This window comes from Nyctereutes procyonoides, unplaced genomic scaffold (genome assembly GCF_905146905.1).
Source record: "Nyctereutes procyonoides isolate TBG_1078 unplaced genomic scaffold, NYPRO_anot_genome, whole genome shotgun sequence".
Lineage (NCBI taxonomy): Eukaryota > Metazoa > Chordata > Mammalia > Carnivora > Canidae > Nyctereutes > Nyctereutes procyonoides.
Genome location: NW_026575136.1, coordinates 25,005,831 through 25,031,980, shown reverse-complemented (window position 1 = coordinate 25,031,980; position 26,150 = coordinate 25,005,831). Strand labels below are relative to the sequence as shown.

General features: G+C 39.1%; 1 protein-coding gene across 2 annotated transcripts in view; it reads right to left on the bottom strand.

Moving 5' to 3' along the window:
• Positions 1–26,150, bottom strand: part of LOC129495492 (cadherin-20) — a 205,170-nt gene that overhangs the window by 13,059 nt on the left and 165,961 nt on the right. For both annotated transcript variants that reach the window (XM_055303043.1, XM_055303044.1), the window contains exons 6-9: positions 24,576–24,763; positions 14,669–14,922; positions 8,254–8,390; positions 2,460–2,581 (exon numbers count right to left, since the gene is read on the bottom strand). In XM_055303043.1, coding sequence (XP_055159018.1) covers positions 2,460–2,581; positions 8,254–8,390; positions 14,669–14,922; positions 24,576–24,763 — 701 coding nt within the window. The remainder of the gene's footprint in view (positions 1–2,459; positions 2,582–8,253; positions 8,391–14,668; positions 14,923–24,575; positions 24,764–26,150) is intronic.

Genomic DNA, 26,150 nt, shown 5'->3' with positions numbered 1-26,150 from the left:
GAGATGTGTGTTTGTGCTCCAAAAATAAGAGAGGTGATTAGGGGCACCTGGGTGGCTCAGTTGGTTGAGTGTCTGACTCTTGGTGTCGGCCCCAGTCATGATCTTGGGGTTGTGAGATTGAGCCCTGAGTTGGGCTTCTGGCTCGGCAGGGAGTCAGCTTGAGATGCTCTCTTTCCCTCTCCCTCTCTTTCTCACTCATGCATGTGTGCGTGCTCTCTCTCTCTCTAAATAATAAATAAAATCTTTAAAAAACGCAGGGTGCCTGGGTGCCTCAGTCTGTTAAATGTCTTTGGCTCAGATCATGATCCCCGGGTCCTGGCATATAGCCCTGCATTGGGCTTCCTGCTCAGCGGGGAGCCTGTTTCTCCCTCTCCCTGACCAACTGCCCCCTGACCCCCACCTCATGTTCTCTCTCATCTCCCTCCTTCTCTCAAATAAAATAAAATAAAAACTTAAAAAAAGAAAAAAATAAAAAAAATCTCCAAGAGAGGTAAAGTGCTATTGACCTGTCAGAATGCAACTTCTATTCTGAAGATGTTTAAGAAAGTAAGTGCTTCATTTCCTGGAGGAGAGGAAGTCTGATTAATGTGCTGCTTATCACCTTCTTTATCATGCAGATTAATAATTAGCTCTGTCATATATATTTGTTTTAATGAAGTCTTATAAAACACAATTTTATGTTATTCTTTATATAATAAATATGAAATTTTTTTCTAATATAAAAGAGAAATTATTGAAAGAAAGGTGCAAACACCCTCACTCAGAACTCAGCTACCATTGGGGTGCCTGGGTGGTTCTGTTGGTTAAACATCTGCCTTTGATCCCAGGATCCTGGGATTGAGCCTCACATTGCTCAGCAGGGAGTCTGCTCTCCACCACCCTCTGCTTGTGTTCTCTCTCTCTCTCTTCACACTCTCTCAAATAAAAAAAAAAAAACAACCCTCAACTACCATAACACAGTAACTATTGCTGTTTTTATATCCTGCCGCCACCAGTCTTTGTTCACAAGTAGCCATAATTTTATATAACTGCAAGTATGTACATGTAGTTTTTATACCTTCTTTCTTATAATAACACAGATCATTTCTTACACAGTAAAGTCAGCATTGTAACTTTTATTAGCTGTATAATGTTTTAGGTCTTCCTAGAAATTCAACAGATGTGGAAGTAGAATTGTCCCAGACTTGCTGAAAAAAATTTTTTAGGAGTGTTATAGACCATTGTACTGAGTTTCAAGAATCAGTAGATGAGATGATTTAGATCAGAATCATTATAGGACTTTTTTTTTTTCTTTCTGTGGCTGATGTGAATCACTTTTTCTTTTGACCAAGCTAGCATGGTGAAGATGTGTTAATCTTTGCTGAGTACAGGATGCTAGTATAACGTTTGGTTGTATTAACTAGTCTCTTTGCAGCAAGATGTCATGTTCAGAGAACTGAAAGCAAAATCTACCTGAATTACCAAAGCACAAATCCTTGCGTTATAGATATGCACTGCATAGACTCATGACTTCCAGATTAAACCTATCCTGACCCATTTGCCTTAGCACCAGAATCAATAGGACCACAGAGTATCCTTTGGGAAGAAATTAGGACTGTGAGGGGATCTGTTGGGTCATAGGTAGAGAAGAAAGCATCTTACAAAAGCAGGAGCAGAAACAAGACAAGGCTTATACTCTGATGTGTGGAAGAGTAGACACAGGGTAGGCAGCAGCCCAGAGTATGCATGAATACATGGCCACTCCAGGCAGAGTTCTGAGTTACACCACTTGGAATTTGATCAACCACATTATTCATTTACATTTAAGAGCATACTTGAAAACATGTACAAATATGTCTCTGCATATTATAGAACTGTGGTTATTTCAAATTAATAGAATATTTTTCCTTCAGATTCCTTTTCTATTAAAATTGACCTGACACGAGCAACATTAGGAAATGTCTTTTAATTGAGGAAGGAGTGAGTAAGTATTCTGGGTAACAAAGCATTCTGAGAATAGGATAGGCAGTCCTTAAACAAGTTACCTGTTGTCAGAAGTTAAGAAAAGGAGGTGGGAAGATATAAAAAATAAACCTTCCTTACTGCAAGTATTTTTAGGTATTAGTGCTGAACTGAGGAAAAGAGTTTTCTGATCTTCATGGTCCCTCACTCCCAGGACCCAGAGCACATATTCCTGCAGTTGGTACTGTACAGTTCAGTTACAAGATGGGTAGATAACTTCAGGTTAGCCTATGAATGAAGCTACCACCAAAGCATTGTTGAGGTCATAAAATGTAATGGGGGCTCCCCATGGTTGTCCTAACAAATAAACTGCAACATGCCACACAAAAATCAGGGAGTCTTTCATGAACTGTTAGTTCCTGAAGTCTAAACTTCTTTGATGGCAAATTTGGTTATCTGTAGCAGTAATTTCTGAATGTTGGAGGTTAACCAATGTGTACACCTCCCGACTGCCTTACCTGCCCGGCTTTGGCATTTTCACACACAAAAGCTTCATAGAATCTGGGGAATTCTGGAGCATTGTCATTCACATCTAAGACTTTGATTGTGACGGAAACACTTCCAACCTGGGAAGGATTGTCTAAAGAGAACACAGAGAAAACCAAAGGTGAGGGTTCAGTGGTATAAGAAAGCGGTTCTTTGCTGGAATAGGTATTTACCTTGTCACTTTGGTTTTTTAAAGGAATGGATAAAGAACACGAAAATGGCAAGAGAAACAGGATGCATGTGCTGCCTGGTAAGAGTGCAGTCGAGTAACACAAGGTGCATGTGCAGAATGAGGTGTGTGTCAGGGTGTGATGTCAGGAGGATGAGGCGAGTATGACTTGGGAGGGGGCAGGTGTCACAAAATACATCTTCAAAAGAGGGTTTGAATCTCTCACTTGGCTCACACTTCAGGTTCTGAAATTAAAGATAGGTCAGTTCTGTATTCTGGGCTTGAAAACAGCCCATTTCTAGTCGGATGCATACTGTGTGGCATTGCTTGGCTTTATTCCTGTGGAATAATCAGTTCTTTGAATTATATTTCAGAAGATTTCAAGTTATTCACAGGAATACAGGTAACACTGCACATTTATTTTTGCCTAGGGACTAAGAAGATATTATGGGATCAAACACACACCCAATCTATATCTTTGGCTCAGGCAGGAGAAGTTACTCATAGTCACTCATGAGGAAATGTGTCTTTTGGTCTGTCTTTTGTTTGGCATTGCCACACAAGGACAATTTCACAGCCCCTGGAGGGCCCCTCCTGTCCTTTTTTGTTTTGGCCACATCCCAAGAAGATAAAATAGAAATTGTAAGACACAGAAATTATTCCTAGTAAATAATTTTATAAAATCTCAGAATGCCTTATTCTTCTGATTTATTTTTTCTTTATGTATCTTTTCTTTCCCAGAAATATCTATGCTCTCCTATGTTTTCCCCTTAAATATTTCTATTGCCTGGTTACCAAAGTGCTGACCTATTTAATTTTTTTCTGTTATAACTGTGGTACTTGTTTATAGAAGGAATAATGAAAATCCTCCAAAAATGTCAAGGTATATATGATCCCCAAACCTACCACCAGAGATATCAATTATATATGTACTATTACATATATCCAAAAATATGGGAGACACACACAGACACACATGCATTGCAACTAAGCAAAATTAAAAAGTTGGATTTAAAACTTTAATATTTTAGGGCAGTATCATCCTATATCATTCAAATACACTTCGAAAACATGTATATTAATATCTGATTGATAGTCTCATTTTATTGTATGGTTGTAACAATTTACTTAGGCAGACCCCTATTATTAGACATTTAGGTAATTCCTATTTTTCCCCCTATGTAAAAATTGCACTGCAGTAAATATTTTGGTACATAGATCTTTGTTGACATCTATGATTATTTCCTTAAGATAGTTATTAGAAGCAGGGTTCTTGAGAAGAAGAGTATGAATAAATATATTGGAGAATCTTTTTTTTTATTTTATAAATTAATTTTTATTGGTGTTCAATTTACCAACATACAGAATAACACCCAGTGCTCATCCCGTCAAGTGTACCCCTCAGTGCCCGTCACCCATTCACCCCCACCCCCCGCCCTCCTCCCCCTCCACCACCCCTAGTTCATTTCCCAGAGTTAGAAGTCTTTATGTTCTGTCTCCCTTTCTGATATTTCTCACACATTTCTTCTCCCTTCCCTTATATTCCCTTTCACTATTATTCATATTCCCCAAATGAATGAGAACATACACTGTTTGTCCTTCTCCGGTTACTATGGCCAAGTTCAAAAAGGGTGTTGCCTGAGTTCTCCTCTGGGATTTTGATGGAATCTTGTCTCACATTTAGATCTTTCATCTATTTTGAGTTTATCTTTGTGTATGGTGCTAGAGAGTGGTCCAGTTTCATTCTTCTGCATGTGGATGTCCAATTTCCCAGCACCATTTATTGAAGAGACTGTCTTTCTTCCAGTGGATCGTCTTTCCTCCTTTATCGTATATTAGTTGACCATAAAGTTCAGGGTCCACTTCTGGGTTCTCTGTTCTGTTCCATTGATCTATATGTCTGTTTTTGTGCCAGTACCACACTGTCTTGATGAACACAGCTTTGTAGTACAACCTGAAATCTGGCATTGTGATGCCCCCAGATATGGTTTTCTTTTTTTAAAATTCCCCTGGCTGTTTGGGGTCTTTTCTGATTCCACACAAATTTTAAAATAATTTGTTCTAAGTCTCTGAAGAAAGTCCATGGTATTTTGATAGGGATTGCATTATACGTGTAAATTGCCCTGGGTAACATTGACATTTTCACAATATTAATTCTGCCAATCCATGAGCATGGAATATTTTTCCATCTCTTTGTGTCTTCCTCAATTTCTTTCAGAAGTGTTCTATAGTTTTTAGGGTATATTTTGAGAACCATTTGAATGGTAAATGGTTCTCCAACCTTTTATTTTCAGGTTGTAGGTGTCCTTCTGTCTAAAATGAGTCTCTTGTAGACAGCAAATAGATGGGTCCTGCTTTTTTATCCAGTCTGAAACCCTGCGCCTTTTGATGGGGTCATTAAGCCCATTCACGTTCAGAGTTACTATTGACAGATATGAGTTTAGTGTCACCATGATATCTATTTAGTCCTTGTTTTTGTGGATTGTTCCACTGAACTTCTTCTTAAAGGGGAGTTTTAAGAGTCCCCCTTAAAATTTCTTGCAGAGCTGGTTTGGAGGTCACATATTCTTTCAGTTCCTGCCTGTCTTGGAAGCTCTTTATCTCTCCTTCCATTTTGAATGAGAGCCTTGCTGGATAAAGTATTCTTGGTTGCATGTTCTTCTCATTTAGGACCCTGAATATATCCTGCCAGCCCTTTCTGGCCTGCCACGTCTCTGTGGAGAGGTCTGCTGTTACCCTAATACTCCTCCCCATAAAAGTCAGGGATTTCTTGTCTCTTGCTGCTTTAAGGATCTTCTCTTTATCTTTGGAATTTGCAAGCTTCACTATTAAATGTCGAGGTGTTGAACGGTTTTTATTGATTTTAGGGGGGGATCTCTCTATTTCCTGGATCTGAATGCCTGTTTCCCTTCCCAGATTGGGAAAGTTTTCAGCTAGGATTTGTTCAAATACATATTCTGGTCCTCTGGCCCTTTCGGCGCCCTCGGGAACCCCAATTAAACGTAGGTTTTTCTTCCTTAGACTGTCATTTATTTGCCTTAATCTGTCTTCATGGTCCCTTAATTGATTGTCTCTTTTTTCCTCAGTTTCCCTCTTCGCCATTAACTTGTCTTCTATGTCACTCACTCGTTCTTCCACCTCGTTAACCCTCGTCGTTAGGACTTCTAGTTTGGATTGCATCTCATTCAATTGATTTTTAACTTCTGCCTGATTGGATCTAAATTCTGCAGTCATGAAGTCTCGTGAGGCCTTAATGCTTTTTTCTAGAGCCACCAGTAGCTGTAGAATAGTGCTTCTGAATTGGCTTTCTGACATTGAAGTGTAATCCAGATTTTGTAACTCTGTGGGAGAGAGGGCTGTTTCTGATTCTTTCTTTTGAGGTGAGGTTTTCCTTCTAGTCATTTTGCTCAGTGCAGAGTGGCCAGAAACAAGTTGTATTGGAACACGGGGGAGTATCACTGGTCCGTCCAGCTGGTCTTCTGGGGGAGGGGCCTGCTGTGCTGATTTTCAGATGTTAGCACTTGGGGGAGCTGCTCTGCCCCTGCCTGCTGCCGGGCTCAGCGGGGGTTGTTTACCCCCGTGGGGCCCCAGGAGGAACAGCAGCAGTTGCTATGGCAACTCTGGAAGCCTGGATTTAGCCTCCGCAGGAATGCCTGTCCCGGGGGAGGCCGGATCCTGGGCTGTGTCCCGGCGCCCTGTGCTCCGGGGCCTGCCTGGTGGATTCGCGCTCCCGCCCTGCAGCTCCCTCCCTGGAGCCGCTCCCGAGCCCCTCCGAGCTGCTCCGGTGGGTCCCGCCGTGCGCGCTGCAGCCCTTAGGGAGCTCGGAGCACTCTCCTGCGCTCGCAGGTGTCTGTTAGTGTCCCAGGGAGCCTGAGGGCATCCCCGCTCTCCTGGGTCCTGCTCTAACTCCCTGCGAGCCCCTTTCCGCCCGCCCGGGAAGGTTGGTGCAGCTCCTGCTCCTCCGGGACGGGGCTCTCCTGTCCTGGGGACACTCGCCCCGGCCTCAGCCCGGCTCCTCCGGGGCCCCTCCCCCTCGGAGGCCTTTTGTTCCTTTATCTCTTTTTCCCCGTCTTCCTACCTTGATAGAAGCGCGGACTCTTCTCACTGTAGCATTCCAGCTGGTCTCTCTTTACATCTCAGGCCGAATTCGTAAATTTTCAGGATGGTTTGAAGGTTATCTAGGTAATTTGGTGGGGACAGGCGATTTGGGGACCCTGCTCTTCCGCCATCTTGCCCCTCCCCCTCCTATATTGGAGAATCTTAATACAAAAGCTTAATTGCCCAGTTGCCCTCCTGAATGACTGTACATAGTTGTGCCAGTACATTGGGGTCTGCATTTCCCTGAACCCTTAACCATCACTGTTATGAAAAACTGAATGTAGTAGTGAGTAATCTAATTTTTGTGCAGTTTATAATAAATATGTTATCTAGTTTTTAGTAGTTTTCCATTCTATTTTTATGTTCATAAATCTTCTTTTTAGTGTAAGATGTCTCAAATTTTTGTATTCATGTTTGTGTGTATGCATGTGTGTGGTGAGGGTGATGTAAGTGCTTTCTTTCATCCAGCAGTAATGTCCTATACAGAATGGGTCTCTCCCCCACATTTGACACTTTGGCATGCAGATTATTTAAGCTGAAGGCACTTGAGCCCCTGAGGGTTCAAGAGAAACTTCCGTCATTCCCTTAACCCACACAGAAGAATCTAGATTGTTTTTTTTCCCCTCCCCAAAATAAGAGTTATTAACAGGAAAATTTTTATCTGAGTGGACTCATCTGTATGATAGGGCAAACCTCCAATTTTTTTTAAGGTTTTATTTATTTATTCATGAGACACACACACACACACACACAGAGAGAGAGAGAGAGAGAGAGAGAGAGAGGCAGAGACACAGGCAGAGACAGAAGCAGGCTCTATGCAGGGAGCCTGACGTGGGACTCGATCCCGGGTCTCCAGGATCATGCCCTGGGCTGAAGGCGGCACCAAGCCGCTGAGCCACCTGGGCTGCCCCAAACCTCCGATTATCAAACATCTGCTCTTACCGTCCTGTGAAATGCATTTCGGCCCTTGGAAACTCCCAAACTCCTACCCCCTCCTTCATAGTTCGGCCTGACATGTATACTTCATTTTGCCTATCTTTGGAATTTTTATGTCCGTGTGGATTCCTTTTATGTATGCATGTTACATTTGCTTTTCTTTTGTTAATCTGTCTCATGTCAATTTGATTCTTAGTTCAGCTAGAAGGACCCTTGGAGGGGACAGGAGTTCTTGCTCCTTGAGAATACTATTTGTGCATTCCCAATCTTATTAAAGATTGAAAACCTCTTAGATTTCTCAGGAATTGTCCCTTTCTTCATATAGAAGTCTAGCACCTTGATTTAAAGGTGCTATTTTTGCACAGTGTTTTTTTTTTTTAATTTCTAGCACAGAACTAGGTATATAGGAGTTGGTAAGTATCTGAACTAAATGCATTCACTCACTTGCATAAACCATAATCTGTGTTTCTTCCCATAAAGAATATAATAGCTCTAGAAACTTCCACAGTCTACAATGCTTATATTTTGTCACATGACAGAGACCAATTTATTGTGTTACTTACTCATTTCCATAGCAAGGACAGTGATATTATGCCAAGAAAACTCCTCCCTATCAAGGGGTCTTGCAGTCATCAGGGCACCTGTTGTAATGTCAACATAGAAGAATCTTCCAGGGTCACTGCTTCTGTCTATGGAATATCTGCAGAAACACAGATTAAGTACACTGTTTTATTTGAATAACTGTACCACGGCATATTACATGAGAGAACTGAGTGCATACTACGTGAAACATGGCTCAGCTAGTTCTGAGTTAAGGACACTTGGAAGACCACATTTGCTGTTTTATCATGTCCAGAAACAGTCCCCCAATAAAAACCCTCTAAAAAACACGAACACAAACAAACTATTACTGCTTGAATTTCCTCATTCATAAAATGAAATAAAACAGGATGCCAAATCCTTGGGGAAGTTTTAAACCAATTAAAGATTAATTCCAGCTGTTTACAGCTTAATACTGCCCTGAGGCTTTTGAGATATTCTGAATATCAACCCCTACATGTCTTAGTTCAAAACAAATTGTAGGGCAGCCCCGGTGGCTCAGCAGTTTAGCGCCGCCTTCAGCCCAGGGTGTGATCCTGGAGACCCAGGATCGAGTCTCACATCAGGCTCCCTGCATGGAGCCTGCTTCTCCCTCTGCTTGTGTCTCTGCCTCTCTCTCTCTCTGTTTCTCTCATGAATAAATAAATAAAATCTTAAAAAAAAAACAAAAACGTATTCCTTTAAGTTTTGAAATGTTAGATTGGAAATGGAAAAGGTATAGTTCAGTGGTTCTGATCCTTGTAATTCATATCACCTATTGAGAAGGAAAGATTTCCATCGGGTTCTTTGTAAATGTGCTAATGACTGACCTGCTGGCAAACAGTAATGGTATTTATTAGCTAAAGAGTCCTTTTATCCATGGAATATTTTTAGCAGGATGAACCAGGTTTGACTAGGTTGCTTAATGTAAATAAACTTGGAATTTATGAATTTATGGGGTACAGCTTGCTGGAAAATATCATGTGAGCCATGTAATTAATGGGGTATAAAAAGCAGATGTTCCATAACCAAAATGGCTCCTTTTTTGTTCAGGCGGTGTCCTTCACTGCTTGTATCTTTCATGTTCAATATGGTCCAACATGCATCCTTACACAGGAAAAGAAGGATGTTTACCTGATGATTTTAGATCTCTCCAGGGACAGAATGCTTGCCTCATACTTTGCTGTTGTCTGTATCCTTTGAGTCATTATTTATTTTGGGCACTGGGTAAGAGCCACAGTTCCTGTTGAATCTAATTTGGCAGTCTAACTCTCTGTGTTCTCTCACCTGGTCCCCATTTTGGGAGATTCAGTAAGTGTGGAGGGAGATTCAGGCATCTGTATGTTTAAAATCCTCCATGGTATGTAGCCATGATTGAGAACCATTCTTGAGAATCTGTGTAGTCCTTGGTAACATCCAGTAATTATAATAGTTGCCATTTGTGGAATACCAGATGTTTTATAGCTTCTTTTTAAAATTGTTATAAAATCTCTAAGAGGTAGATATTATCTCAGTAAGCAGAAAAGAAAACTAAGAGAAGTCACTTTTGTACAGTTAAACAGCTAATAATTTGCAGGGGTAACATGTTTATATACGTGCATATAAAACTACTATAACATATTGGGTTCAAAATTCTATTTAAAGTTGTCAGGGATTGCAGCCTATATGTTAAAGTTGTTGAAACTAGGAAACTGTCATTTTGATGGGAGTAAGAAGTTTCTTTAGTGCATTATTTTTTAAATTGCAGGTTATGAAATCAATATGGTAGGTTATGACTAGCGTTGAAAGAAAATGAAATGCAACATATGCATGCCAGACTGTCACATGCAGTAAGGGTAAATATTGATGGTACAACTTTTGTTTCAAATATGAACAACTGGGATGCCTGGGTGGCTCAGAGGTTGAGCATCTGCCTTTGGCCCAGGGAGTAATCCCAGGAACCAGGATCGAGTCCCATATCGGGCTCCTTGCAGGGAGCCTGCTTCTCCCTTGGCCTGTGTCTCTGCCTCTCTCTTTCTGTGTCTCTCATGAATAAATAAAATCTTAAAAAAAATCCCCAAATATGAACAAGTGTGTAGGTATATATACATATATAAACACAGACACATATGTAGTATATTCTTGTGTGTGTATAATTTGGTAAAATGTTTTGTTCCAAATATATATATTTTTTCTGTAGGGATTCAGGTTGGCCTTTCAGAGAGGCATTAAGGGAAAAGGTGACCACTAAGGCCTGGAGAAGTGGAATCATCTCATTTATAATTCTCCACGAGTTGGGAAATTTAAGGAAGAACAGTAGTGCCATTCTCTGCTTGTGACCCATTTTAATAAACACTTACTGTAGCCACACATTGCTCTGTATACTTTACATTATATTGGCTCATGTTACAGGGTAGGTTCCGTTATCTTGGTTTTATAGGTAAAGAGACTGAGTCCTGGATTGGTTATGTCATTTCCCAAGATTGGAATCAAGTCTAGGCAGGTTGGTTTCAAGTTCCTACTCCTAACTGCCGCTCCATGCTGCTTTATTGCACATGGAACGAATGCAATTGTTGAAGGAAACAAAGCCTTATCTCTTCTTGAAATAGACTAAGCCATGATGACAAACCATTGACTTCTTAGTAAAGAACAAAATTAATTTAAAATTAATTGGAGCATTTTTTTCCTAGGCATAATTAGTGATTTAGTTTTAAAGTTCACTGGCTATTTTAAGAGTTGAATTTATCTTTGGAAAAAAAATACGGTCTTTTCTTTCAGCCAGCCATTCAGCCCATGGAGCTATAATCCTGATGGCAGCTCTCCATGCTGTAGGCATGGTGTGGAGGGGAGAGGCAGCCCCTAGCCTCTATGATGAACCGGCTTTCTACACTCAGATGTATAGTGCCATAGCAAGTGTCGCAGATGGTATGGGAGGTGGTATGGGAGGTGGGACTAACCAACAGAACCCATGACAGTACTGCCTGGTGACACACCAAGAGGAAACAGTGCAAGCTTGCCTTAGAGAAGCCTTCCTGATCTGGTGGAACCCCCTTCCGATTTCCCAAATCAGAAGTTACTGAACTGAGGCAGTAGAGGCATTCGCTACTCTGAGTGGGACGCTGGGCCAATTTTCAGGAGGCAGGAGAACAAATTAAAGGTGTAGATACAGATGGAAAATGAGGAAATTGGGACATACTAGTGAATTATGTAGGTGGTTTTCCTTTCTCTAACCATAATACTCCAACCAATTATGGGCAGAATAGGTATAATATTCACATACAGAACTGCCTTCAGTGAACAATAGCTAGTGTTTGTTGGGCTCCCTGCTTACTTGCTTGGCTGAGGACATATTCTGAATTTGTGAGCAATTTGAAGGTGGGGCGTCATCGGCAGGCTTGCTAAATCCACACACACGTACTCTGGGAGGGCAGGCTGTTTCCATACCAGCAGAAGCCTATTTCAGGTGCCAAATGATTCCATTTCCTGCTTGCCAGAAGTGCCTTGGGCATTTATTAAAAATTTAGGAGATCCTAAATTGTTCAGGAGATACTAAACATGATATTTTTCATGTATATGTAACTAAATCTGGAGATTTGGTTTTGGGATTTACTAGTGAATCATGACCAGTTTATATGCCTGAGCATGCCATAAAGTTTCTACAAAGGAGATTATGAAGGTCCTAATAATTTTTTTAAAAAGTTAAATGGCCTATCCATAACATTTTAACCTAAGGTGATATATTGATTTTAGGGCAGTTTAATATGTGTTTTCTTTTTAGGAATATAAATCTCATTTATTTCTAATAAAAATGCAGAAGATGAATTAGATAGCCAAGCAGCATATAACTTGCAAATTATTTTAAAAGAAATTAACTTTTATAGGAAAAATGAGGATAAAATGAGCAATTTGGGGAAAGATAACAGGACAGTAATTTCCAAATGGATTTATTAAATGATAGCCAGAGATTTGCCTTTTATGTGCTTTTCCCTCTGAGAATCCAGGACTCCTAATATATATCTGAGTCTAGGGAACCATTCTTTATTCCTGTCAGACAGTACAGAGTCAGGACCCCTCTATCTTGGCAATATGAATTCTCCTTTGCAACCAAAAGGCAGAAGGAGAATTATCTCCATTTCTGATAGGAGGGATTCTTTCCCCCTCTGTCTGAATGATTATCTTGTTCTCTCCAGGCCTGTGACTGTCACCCTGTTCTGGCCAGTTTCTTTCTCAGGCCCTAGAGTTCTGCCCCAGAGTAAGCCCAGGAGACACTGCTCTCTACCTCTGGCCTATTCACTTGTGGATTCCTCCTGACTGGGATATATTGGAATAGAAAACTTCTCGATTGTGTGCCTCCATGATGCAGGCCAACTGATGATTTTCAAAGGCCAGTCATCTGAAGCAGTATTTTCTGTTAGCCAGACAGGATTCCTTAATTTTGTGTGCCTCATTTTGCTCCATGGCAGGAGTGGATGTAGGCTTGTTGGTATCTTGCTTTTATTTGTATGTCTGTCATGAGTTGATGACTTCAGTCTTGTATACTGCACATACACACTAGGGGTGTGTGTGTGTGTGTATGTGTTTTCTGACTGCATTCAGTCTCTTTTGCTTGTCACTTAGCAGTGTAACTCCTAACAACTGTATTCCCAGTGCTTACTATGTGGAAATCCAGATTCAGAATCGGGAAAGAAGATATAGAAGTATCTACTGGATATTTGATTGACTGTTTTAGAAATGGACTCGTAAGTTTTTCAAGCTTACGCCTCTTTTGTTTCTCTCCCTCCATAAAATTTACCCCACAGTATCTTTTCCAACATGAACAGATGAACTAATTGATCAGAAGATATAAATATATTTTTCTTGGCTTCTGAAAATATGAATTTATAGAATCTGTTTCATTTATGTTATGGTTGTTTTGGGAATAATATGGTTTTACTAACTTCTTCCCTCCTATTATACATTTTAAAAGCTTAAGGTTGAAATATCATTTCTATAAAGTTGATATAATTCATACTAGAAAGATTAGTTGACTTCTAAAAATCAAATATCAGAATTCAAACAAAATCATTTTAGCCATTTTAATGCCTGCAAATGTAAAATGTTTACTAGTTGGTTAGATGAAGCAGATTTTTCCTCAGTAAAGTTATTCTCAGGAGAGAAGCATCCTTGTTAAACTGAAAAAGCATGTATTCATTAAATACAAAGTAGCACTAGGTAAGGGAAGTATCCAATAGAAAAGGCATTTGATAAATTGGGGTGCATTTAAAATGTGTTATCTGTACTAAAGCCCCAGATCCATTTTTGCCATTTGGCTTTCAACAATTAATGTGACAGATGGCCCCCAAACAGCCTTGGAATCCTGATCTTTTGTGTCAAGCTTTAGAGGTTTGGCAGTTGCTCTGGAAGGTTGAGGTGTCAACCTATCAGCGGTTTGCACTTTGGCTCCAGAGTTGATAGAAGGAAATAGCCATGGCTGTAAGAGCAGCTCTCCTCCCTGCCTTGTTGGGGAAGCATCTTGATTGGAATCTTTAACTACAAAACACCGTTTGGAGAGATTATTATGTAGGCTTGAAATATAAAGGTCTATCTAGCCATTCTATAAACCACTGAAGCCATTGACAGCAGGAATAGTTTCTATGTTTTTTTGTAGTATATGGAAATATATATATATAGTAGAAAAATCAAAGGTTCATAAGAATTGAAAAAATGTGCAGTGATCACTTTTGTATTCATTAATAAGATTTGAAGGTTATTCTGTTTTAAGTAGACTTCATGCCCCCCAAGTGTGGAGCCCAGTGTGGGGCTTGAACTCACAATCCTGAGCTGAGACCAAGAAGAGTTGGACGCTTAACTGACTGAGCCACCCAAGCGCCCCAGGATTTGACAGTTTTTAACTTTTTTGTGCTATGTGTCTGTATGTGCTTTATCGAATTGGGGATGTTTTGATCCCCATCCCTTCCCCCTCCTGGGATATTCGGCAATATGTGGGGACATTTTAAGTTGTTACAACTCAGGGAGTGCTACTGGCATTTAGTGGGTTGAGGCCAGAGATGCTGTTAAACATTGTACGATGCACAGGGCAGCCTGTCACAACAAAGAATCCATCCCAGAATGTCAATAGGGCTATGATTAAAAGTAAGGTAGGGGTGTGCGTGTGCGCGTGCATGTGTGTGTGTGTGTGGTGTGTGTGTGGTGTGTGTGTGTATGTGAAGTATGCATGTGTTTTTTGCTGAACCAATTGGCAGTAAGTGGCAGACATGATACATTGCTTCTAAATAACATGAAAAAGCCATAATATTTAAACAAGAACTAAATAGGAGAGTCTTCAGAGATGGAAGAAGCAAAGGGAAAAAGTGCTAGAAAATTAGATACCAGGGGAGGGAAGATTCTGAGGCATAAGAAAGGTGAAATCTATGGAAAAACCTGATTGAGTTGTTGGTTACATCTGGGTCCTTGGCAGAAATGATCTGTATGGTTGTTCCAATCGCTACATCCTCCGGAACCTCCACAAAATAAAAGCCTGGTTCAAAGATGGGGGGCTCATCCACATCTTCCACGCTGATGTGCACTGTTGTTGTGTCCTGAAATGGTCCTAGGTTCAGGAAACGCATCTCTAGGTGAGGATTGGCTCCTTCCACTTTTAAGGTGTAACTTTTCTTGCTTTCAAAGCTCAGGGGCTGAAAATTAATGACAGGAAAATTGATTAGCCATGAGCATATATATCAAGGTTCTAAAGGGCCACCAATATTGATGGCTGGAAGGTAGACTCCCAACTTCACTAAAATGGTGGGAAAGAGGCAAAGGGAAAAACAAGGAACTTTTCCTTTGTTCCATAGTTGGTCTTTTTTTTTTTTTTTTTTAAGATTTTATGTATTTATTCATGAGAGACACACACAGAGAAAGAGGCAGAGTCATAGGCAGAAGGAAAAGCAGGCTCCCCGTGGGTAGCCCGAATCGGGGCTCAATCCCAGGACCACGGGATCATGACCTGAGGACCAAAGGCAGACAGACGCTCAACCACTGAGCCACCCAGGTGCCCCAATAGTTCTTGGTCTTAAGGTCATTTTCAACAAATGGAGTAAAGAAGGTAAGGAATGTGGCTGGATACTTGAGAGGATAAAGGCAGCCAGTGTACTGGTCAGGAAATCCCATTACTCTGGGCAAGCTCTGGTTTACCTACCTGTTCTTTAGTCAGCTTAATCCCCGTATCATTAAACTGCTTGTTTACCGGAAAAGATGTCATGAGTACTAAGAGCTTGAGTTCAGTTTCAGAATATCTATACAATTGAGGCCTAGTCTTTTCCATCTTCTTCTTTAAAAATAATTCTTCCGTACAAAGGCAATAGTGATTTTTTTCAAGAAACTACCACAAGCACCTTAGAAGGGTTCTCAGAATAATGTGCTAGATTAGTGTTTGTGTATTAAGGTTACCATAGACACTCTCCTTTAAAAACCTCTTAAAGACCTAATCCAAAAAAAAAAAAAAAAAAGACCTAATCCAGTGCCTCATTTTCAGTGAAGAGATTGAGACAGAAGGCTGAGAATGTTGGGTTAAGCAGACGTGGCTACATAGTGTCAGAGTAGAAATGCTCTAGATTTTTAAATTCCTCACTCAGAGGTCATCCACAAACCTTTAACTTTGTCTATAAAATTCGATGTTATACATACAATTTTTTTGGTTGTCCCTGCCCCCCTTTTTAAAAATTCTATTCCTACCTTAAGAGTGTTTTATGTCAAAGTAAATACATTTTAGGGTAGAAAGTGAACTTCAATGGTATCTCTTAAGACAATCCATTTATTATTTTTTTTAAACTGACAAAATTTCTAAGTGTTTTGAGCAATAATTACCTCAAAGCATCAATAGTAAAGAAGGATCATAGAAAGTTAGTCCTTTAAGATAATTACAGTGGTTAGTGAAGCAGTTATTATAGCTTAAAAGTCACACGTCCACTTGGCAGCAACTTAAAGTTTTCTAACTAAATATTCACTGGCGATTTTTTTCATAAAATATGCTGAATGTCAGCAAATTTTATGTTAGAGGCATGTGTCCATTTAATTAACTGCTTTGCTTTTGAGAAACAAGTAGAGGTTGCTTGCTTTTACTTCATTTTCAAATTCTAACAGTTTTTTTGTGCTGTTGCTGTTTGGTTATTATTTGTTTGCATTAGGTACACCCTGCATTATATTCCTTGTTTCGTGGAGTCAGCCATTCCCATTGGAACTAAGCAGCCATTTTACCAACTTCCTTGTCTCCCTAGTTTTTAGTCAAAAGGCAAGGTTTGAGGGGCACCTAGCTGATTTAGTCTGTAGAGCATGTGACTCTTAATTTCAGGATTGTGAGTTTGAGCCTCACATAGGGTGTAGAGATTACTTACAAAAAATAAATTAAAAATTAATTGAAAAAAAAAGCAAGATCTTATTAATAGGGAATTCTGCCACCCAGATTATGATATGCTCGAAGTAATAGTTTCACTGATTTATACTTACTCTCTAAATCTAGACATTCATTGTTTCCTGGTAAATTATATTATGTTCTCTTTAAATTCTTTCTTAAATATGGGTAATCCAAAGTGGGCACTGTTGTTTATGTTAGGCTTGAGCTAGGTAAAGTTTGGTTTCCCCTTAATTTTAAGTCATTTTTCTAATTTGGTGTAATTTTGTATTTGTTTTCTTTTTAAAATTAAGGTATAGGGATCCCTGGGTGGCGCAGCGGTTTAGCGCCTGCCTTTGGCCCAGCGCGCGATCCTGGAGACCCGGGATCGAATCCCACGTCAGGCTCCCGGTGCATGGAGCCTGCTTCTCCCTCTGCCTGTGTCTCTGCCTCTCTCTCTCTCTCTGTGTCACTGTCATAAATAAATATAAATAAATAAATTAAAAAATATTTAAAAAAATAAAATTAAGGTATAATATACATACATTAGAATTCATCTTTTTTAGTATATATTTTGCAGGTTTTGACAGATTACATAGTCATGTTTCCATCATGATGAGATATAGAACATTTCTATCACTGCCATTACCCTTTGTCTTGTGCCCCTTTGTGGTAAGGTCCTCCCTACTGACAATCACTGACCTATGCTCTGTCCCTAGTATAAGAATGTCATTAGGGGGATCCCTGGGTGGCACAGTGGTTTAGCACCTGCCTTTGGCCCAGGGCGCGGTCCTGGAGACCCGGGATCGAGTCCCATGTCAGGCTCCTGGTGCATGGAGCCTGCTTCTCCCTCTGCCTGTGTCTCTGCCTCTCTCTCTCTCTCTCTCTGTGCGACTGTCATAAAAAACAAAACAAAAAAAACATTAAAAAAAGAATGTCATTAGGGGGCAGCCCCGGTGGCCCAGCGGTTTAGCACTGCTTTAGGCCCGAGATGTGATCCTGGAGACCCCGGATCGAGTCCCATGTTGGGCTCCCTGCATGGAGCCTACTTTTCCCTCTGCCTGTGTCTCTGCCTCTCTCTCTTTCTGTGTCGTTATGAATAAATAAATAAAATCTTAAAAAAAAAGTCATGTAAATGGAACCATTCAGTATATACTTTTTCGAATCTGGTTTCTTTCACCTGGCGTGATGCATTTGAAATTCATCCATGTTGTTTTGTGAATGAATAGTTCATTCCTTTTTATTGCCAAGTTCTGTTTATTTTATGGGTGTACCACAATTTATTTATCTGTTCTCTACTAGAGGTACATTTGAGTTGTTTCCAGTTTCTGATGGTTATGAATAAAGCTGCCATGAACATCTGTATACAGATTTTTGTGTGAACCTAGGTTTTTATTTAATGTGGGAAAAATCTAGGAATGGGATTGCAGGATTGTATGATTAAGTATATTTTTAACTTTATAAGAAATTTCCAAACCAATTTTTATTTTATTTTTTTTTAATTTTTATTTATTTATGATAGTCACAGAGAGAGAGAGAGGGAGAGAGGCAGAGACATAGGCAGAGGGAGAAGCAGGCTCCATGCACCGGGAGCCTGACGTGGGACTCGATCCTGGATCTCCAGGATCATGCCCTGGGCCAAAGGCAGGCGCTAAACCACTGCGCCACCCAGGGATCCCCCAAACCAATTTTTAAAGTGGCTCTACCATGTTGCATTCCCACCAGCAATGTACGAAAGTTCTAGTTGCTCAATATCCTTGTCATTATTTGATTTCATCAGTTTTTCTGATTTTAGCCATCCTCGTGGGTATGAAGTGGTATCTCATTGGAGTTTGATTTGCATTTATGTATCTTCTTTTAGAGTTCATGTATTCTGTATTCAAATCCTTTATCAGACATATGTTTACAAATATTTTTTAACCAATCTGTGACTTAGTAGTGCTTTTGAAGAGAAACTCTTAATTTTGATGAAATCTTATCACTTTTTTTTTTTTAGGAAGGAAAGAACATTCCTTTTTTTTTTTTAAGATTTAATTTATTTATTAGAGACAGAGAGAGAGATAGAGAGAGAGAGGCAGAGGGAGAAGCAGGCTCCATGTAGGGAGCCTGACATGGGACTTGATCCCGGGACTCCAGGATCACGCTCTGGGCTGAAGGCGGCGCTAAACTGCTAAGCCACCAGGGCTGCCCTTATTTATCATTTTTTAAAAAAAGATTTATTCATTTGAGGGAGAGAGAGTGACAGTTCATGAGCAGGGAGGGAAGGACAGAGGGAGAAGCAGACTTCCTGCTGAGCAGGAAGCCCAATGCAGGGCTCAATCCCAGGACACTAGGATCATGACCTGAGCCAAAGGCAGATAGATGCCCAACCGACTGGGTCACCCATGTGCATTATTTATCACTTTCTTACTGGGATTTTGGTGTTGTATCTAAGAAATCTTTGCTTTATAAGGATCACAAAGATTTTCTTCCATGTTTCCTTCTAGGAATTGTATAGTTTTAGTTTATTACATTTAGGTAAGTATGTAATCCATTTTGAATGTGTTTTTGTGAGGTGTGAAGTGGGTTTTTTTGCATATGGATATCCAGTTTTTCAACACTATTTGTTGAAGAGATAAAGTGAGTTTTTAATTATTAAACGTTTTTAAAAAATAAGTTACCTAGTGATGATTACTTAAGATTATTGTCTCCCTCACTTAAATAATTTTATTATTTAAAATTGAAAGAATACATTGTCCTTTTTTTTTAAGAATACATTGTCCTAAATACTCTAAGTGTTAAGTTGCTCACAATTGAAATTCGAGTTTAACTTTTTTCTCGTGAAATGTTTTTTTGTACTTACTTTTTAACATCAAGAAATTGTTTCCATAGTCATAATAGTAAAGCCAAGAATAGTAATCTCAAAACCTAAGTTCCAAATTCCAGAAATTTCTCAAAGTTAGAGCACATAATAACATATAACAAATATATTCTTGAAAATTGAGTCACAAAAAACTGTGGCACAAAATAGTAACACAGCCTCTTTAAGCAGAATTAATTATTCCTTCCTCTGTTCCCATAGCACTTTGTCATACTTACATTATGGTTCTTTTTATTCCATTTTACAGATGTTTCATTGTTGGTCCCTTTCACCAGACTCAAGGGTAAAGGCTATGAATTAGATTTTTATTCCCCAGTGCCTACCAAGGATCTAAAACCCAAAAGGCAGCAAAAAAAAAAAAAATGTTATATTGAGTAGTGTAAAAAAGTTTTTCAGTGCAGGTATTAATAGTACTTGTTGGGTGATAATATATACAGATTTTATGTTACAATATTTCAGTGATTTTAAGGTGTGCATCTTTTCATATTTTGGCATTTTGGAAATCCATTGCTTCTCCAATTAATTGATGGCATCTTAAAATTACTTTAGGCCCACCAGGAAATAGGATGCATGCATTTCAGTTGAGTTCTGCACATTGTGGATACTACATGTGTTGAACTTCATTGCCTTTTAAAATGTCTTCAGAAAGATTGTACTATGATTTGACATTGAAACAAAAATTGTTGTGTGGGCAGAATGGCATGGAAACAACAGCAGGAAGTAAATCTGCTATTAGTGAAGCACATATGTCTGTGTCAACAAGAGCTTCTTCAAAAACTATAAACTAAGGAAGAAGAAGGCATTGTATCATTTAAATTGCAAGATTTTTTTTCTTCTTTTTAAAAGTAGTATATAAAATAGTGATGTGATTTACATTTCACAGGCATCTTAGATTTGCTCTTTGTGGACTACCTAAGAGGGAAATGGACTCAAAACAATTGCTTTTTGTATGCTGGGAGATGGAAGACATGCTGAAGATTGGAGTATGGTGTAACAGCATGCTCATCTAGAATAAAGAGCAATTTGAAAAATATGTGTTTTAAGTTATCTTTCAAGCATTTAAGTTAAGAGACTGAAAATCAATTGATTGATTACTTAAAAGCCAAAAAGACCCAAGGTACTGGGTAGTAATCAGTGTGGTTTATGAAGACCCAATTCTATCAATTCAACTTAATTTTTCTTTTTGAAAAACTATGTGCTTTTTAGATGAATAATAGGGCTTAGGGTAATAAATCAAAAGCCGAACTTCTGTTTCAATTTTATATGACATTATTAATGACAAAGTAGAAGATGGGTGTGGATCAGGCATCTGAGTGAATTTTGTTCCAAAAGTATAGACTGAGCAGTCAATAGCCTCTAAAGTATTTATTATATTTGACTTGTCCATCTCCCAATGTATTGACCTCTTTTTTAATTCCGTTTTCTGTCACTTCCTAAATTCAGAAGAGAAATCCAAATGACCTTGGCAAAACTGATGTCTGTTTTGATTAAACATGGATATAGTTTTAGTAATAACAATGAAAGACAGCAGTGTATCTTAGGAGCTTAATCTTTTCTTCCCATAAGGGAGCTGGAGAAACAACACTTTGAGGTTCCTTTCAAATACAAAATTGTAATAGTTAATGTTTTTAAAAATAAATGGCTTGTAATAAGGTCTAAACTATATTCTAATAATTTGACATAAATTAGTATTATTTAGAATTATGTTATTTTAAGATACAAGATAAAATTGAAAATATGTTGCGAATCCCAAAAGCTCTTTTTCTGATTGCTTAATTGTTTTAAAGAAAATTTTTATGTTAAACAATAATTATCCTAAGCTTTGAGCAAATATTTACCTTGTTCACGGTTATCAGTCATGATAGGCAATGTATTATTTAACTGCTTACTTGGGGCATATCATGCATAGGGGAATGTTCTCAATCCTATGTACCAAATTGGTATTATTTCTAATCATCTTTTATATTTCTTTTTTTTTATCTTTTATATTTCTAACATGTTATTAACTCTCAAGGAATGAGAATAAAATAAGAAACTAATATTTAAATTATATTCAGATGTATTTGATGATTGTGAAGTTAATATCAGCATTTTACACTGCTTTGAGGTCATTGTGTGCTGGTTATGAAGATTTCTCAGTGAAATGCTGAATATATCTGTTCTTTTGCTGCATTTGTATATTGCTTAAGTGAATATAGGACAAATGTATGTGAACTCTTCCCTTCAAAAGCAGTGTTAATTAAACTCTGTGGAACAGCATATAGTAGTTATTAAGCACATTAACTTGTGCCCCATTCTAAGTTATGACCGTTGCTTTCGTCAAGATCATTGGTGATCTTCATGTTTCTGAAGTCTGTGGTCAGTTTTCAGGGTTCTTACATGAGCTTCAGTAGCATTTGTCTTCCCTTCTCCTGGAAATGGTTTTTCATGCCTTCCAGGACACCACACTCCCTGGATTTTCCTCCTGTTTCCCTGCTCCCCCCTTCTTAGTCTCCTTTCTTATCCTTGCTCTTCTCTCTGACCTCTTCATGTTGGGGTGCTGCAGGGCTCATTTCACTATCTTCTCTATCTATGCCCAGGTCCTTGGAATTTTCTTGTATTTTCTTGTATTTGTTTTAAGATACAACTGCAGGGAAGCCCTGGTGGCACAGTGGTTTAGCACTGCCTGCAGCCCAGGGTGTGATCCTGGAGACCTGGGATCGAGTCCCACGTCGGGCTTCCTGCATGGAGCCTGCTTCTCTCTCTGCCCCTCTCTCTCTCTCTGCATAAATAAATAATCTTTTAAAAAATAAGATAAAACTGCATCTTAAAGGCTGCATATCATTTATATGCTTGCGACTCCCAAATTTTATATTTCCAGCTTTCTTCCAGAACTCCTCTCCAAACTCCATACTCCTATAGCCAGCAGCGTGACACATCTCCACTTGGGTAACATGTCCAGAACTTAATCCAGGATTTGCCACCACCTGCCACCTTCTCTACCTGCAGACTCTCCCATCTGAGGTACAGGCAGCTCTGTCCTTGTTGCTCAGTTGACTTCTCTCTTTCTTGCACATCCTCATCCAATCTGCTAGGAAATTCTCTTGATTCTACTTTCAAAATGTATGTAGATTCTGATCACTTCTCACTATCTCCATTCCTACTACCCTAGACCAAGCCTCCATCATCTACCTAGATTATTGCAGTAGTCTCCCGGCAGGTCTGCATGTTCCCATCCTTGCTCCCCTCTTACGGGAATTCCTTTCTCAACACAGCCGACACAGTAATTATTTTATAATGAAAGTCCAGTTCTGTCATGTATGTTTTATTTTTTTAATTTTTAAAAAAACATTTATTTATTTTATGGAGAGAGAGAGTGAGAGCATGAGCAGGGAGTGGGAGGGGTATAGGGAAAGGTAGGGAAGCAGACTCCCTGCTGACCATGGAGCCCAATGTGGGCTCCATCTCATGACCCTGAGATCATGACCTGAGCCAAAATCAAGAGTTGGACGCTTAACAGATGGAACCACCCACGTGCTCCCTATTATTTATGTTTTAAAGCCTTCCAGTTCTCCACTCAGAGGAAGAAGTACTTATAGCAGCCTATAAGATCCTATGCCTTTGACTTCCTTGTTACTTTTCTTCTTTCATCTCCTGCTGGTCTTCCCCTCCACTCAACCTTCTCAGCCCCCATGTTGCTTTTGAAACAAACTTGGCAGAGCCCTGTCTTTGGGCCTTGGCACTGGTTGTCCCTTTGCCTGGAACACTTTCCCTCAATATCTCCATGCATATTCCCCTATCTTCTGGGCTGCATGTACAGTTCTCCCTGAAAGTCACTTGTAGGGTACCTCCCAGGGTTGTGCATTGTCAGCCTGCCCAGCTCTGTGCTGTGACTCTATCCACTTTACATTTTTGTATGAATGGCACTTCTCTGTAAAGCCAACCCCAAGCACCCAGTTTAAATTCAAAGTCATGTTGACTTTTCTAATACCACTTTTGTTCTGTTCTACTCCTCCCCATCCTAGCATGTAATGCTTTCTAGTATATTACTTTGTTGATTTACTTGCTGTTTTTTTTTTTTTTTAAGATTTTATTTACTTATGAGAGATACAGAAAGAGGCAGAGACAGGAGAAGCAGGCTGCATGCAAGGAGCCCAATGTGGGACTTGATCCCGGGACTCTGGGATCATGCCCTGAGGCGAAGGCAGACACTCAACCACTGAGCCACCCAGGCTTCCAATTTACTTGCTATTTCGATTATCTTCCTCCCCTTACTAGAATGTAAGCTCCATGAAAGTAGATGTTTTTGGTTATTTTATTTACTCTTTAACATTAAATGCCTAGAATATAATACCTGGCACATAGGTAGATGCTCAACAAATATTTGTTGAATGAATAATTTAAAATATCTTGGGTTTTTAGATATATTTAAAATAGAGGAGAAAGAAGATTAAATCAAGGAATTTTTAAATTTCTTCACATATATTTACTAAGATGTTAAAACTTCAGTGTTTCAAGGTTTTATCTTCCACCCTAATATATCCGTATGTGCTTTGTGCCACAGAAAATATTGTTAGCTTATATTCAGAAAACTTGGTGATTTATGAAGCAAAGGAGTTTCAAGTGATACTACCACTCAGCAGTTATGTTCGATAAAGCTTTTCCAAGTCTAATTAGCATCTATGGATCTTCCAGTGGCAATTAAAAAAATCTCTGCATGTTATTTATTGATTCATAAATAATAATATAGATTGTTTTATTGTTATTTATGGCATATTATGGTAAAAATGAGTGTTATTCAATTGCAAATATTGATCAAGTCATTAACATCATTAGTGAATTAAGCTACTATAGTTTTTTAAGTGGTTAAGTAGTGAGCTAGGAGAAAGGACATATTTATATTTTTATCGTGATCTGGTACCCTCTCTGTAAAATGATGACACAGCCAATGTTACATGTAAGCAAAAGGAATAAGAGTTGTTTCTTTCTTTTAAGAAGTGGAAAGAATGTTTATCAGAGGATTTGAAGCTGTATGTATTAATAGCACAACAGCCCTTCCTAACATCTCATATATATTCAGAGCCTCCATTAACATGATTTGGAAAGAGGAGTTGGATTACCTTCTTCACAGTTATGATGCCAACTTGGAAATTGGGATCTGTGTTAATGTCAAAGGCATCTGCACCATCTCCATCCACAATGGTATATTTCATCTCTGCGTTGATTCCTTCATCCAAGTCCTTGGCAAACACTCTACCCACGGTGGAGCTAACTGGCGCCGATTCCAGCACACTCATCTGATAATGTTCTATGAAGAAAGGTCAGAACAGGCATTCTTGTAATCTGTTACTGTAAAAAATACCACAATATCAAATCATATCAGGCATGTCGGTCAAGACATCTTTCTTGTTCAAGAATTAAAACTTGAGTTTTACAGAGAAACTGAGACCCCAAAAGGCTGAGCAAACAGTATGAAGTCTTATCCTATTACTGGTTATTTGATAAGGATGGGCCAAGATAGTTTGACCTAATAATCCTAAGACTGGAACAAGATAAAAACAAAAATATTCCTTATTTCCATGAATCTACCCTCAGTGTGGAAGGAGTTACCTCGTTTTCCAATCTTTCAGTCCCTCCTAATGGACTGTTGCCTCAAATGTTAATTCTTTCTGAGGAAGAAAAAAGCATTGTGATTGCAAAGTACACATTTATTCTGTTCAAACTTGAGATACCGACATTTTCCTTCGTGGCCAGGCCAGTGTGTGGAGTTTCTACCCCAGTGGCCACCTGCCCAAATTTAACAGTGATCAGTGATCTATGAAGGAGGGACAGCTGCAGAGAGCAAGCTCCCACCAGCTCCATGTGTTGTCCATCAGTGGTGTGTCCTTACCCTTGGCTCTGCCTACTGGAAACCTCTGTTGTTTCTTGTTATCTTTTTTCAGAACAGAATACCCCAAAGTTCTCACAAATGTAAGAATCTCAGAGTTGGTAATGTTCTCCTTTTCAGATTCACAATTAAATTTAGTTCCTTTTTGTCTCCACAGAGTTATGTCTTCGCTAACTTACCTTCTCTGGGGCTCAGCTTTTTGACATTCTTCTTCATTTTGTCAATCAAAATGTGACTGACTAAATAACGAAGAAAGTCACACAATCACATTTTCAATATGTTCATGGTCTCTTTTATTCTAATACGTATTTCAAGCTATAGGGGAGCCTGGGATGTGAGGGCTTGAGTTTCACAAAGATTTGGGGAGGTTGACAGCACCCAACCAGCTCACAGCACCCTCCCTTGCACAGGAGAAGAAATAAGGCCTGTTCTTTGCCAGTATGAGTCAGGAAATTGCTAATGTCTGTATTAAAGCTGGCAGGCACTTGGATTTCATCATCTCCTTCCATTCTCTACCAAAGTTAATGGATTAGACTTTGCTATTGCAGAACTTTTGGGAAAAAACAGGAAAGCTATTTGTTCTGTGTTTAAATAAGCATTTACATAAAATTTCTACACATGATGCATTATATTAGAAAGAAATAGCCTGAGATCTTGATATTCCATTATATTTGGTTTAGTTAAAGGTAACTGAACTTGTTCAATAAAAAAATAATAGGAATGTTATTTTGCCAACATCCCATAATCAGTTATGGTAATATTTATAGAAAGGAAGGAAAATTGAATTTTTAAAATGAGCAGTCAGAAG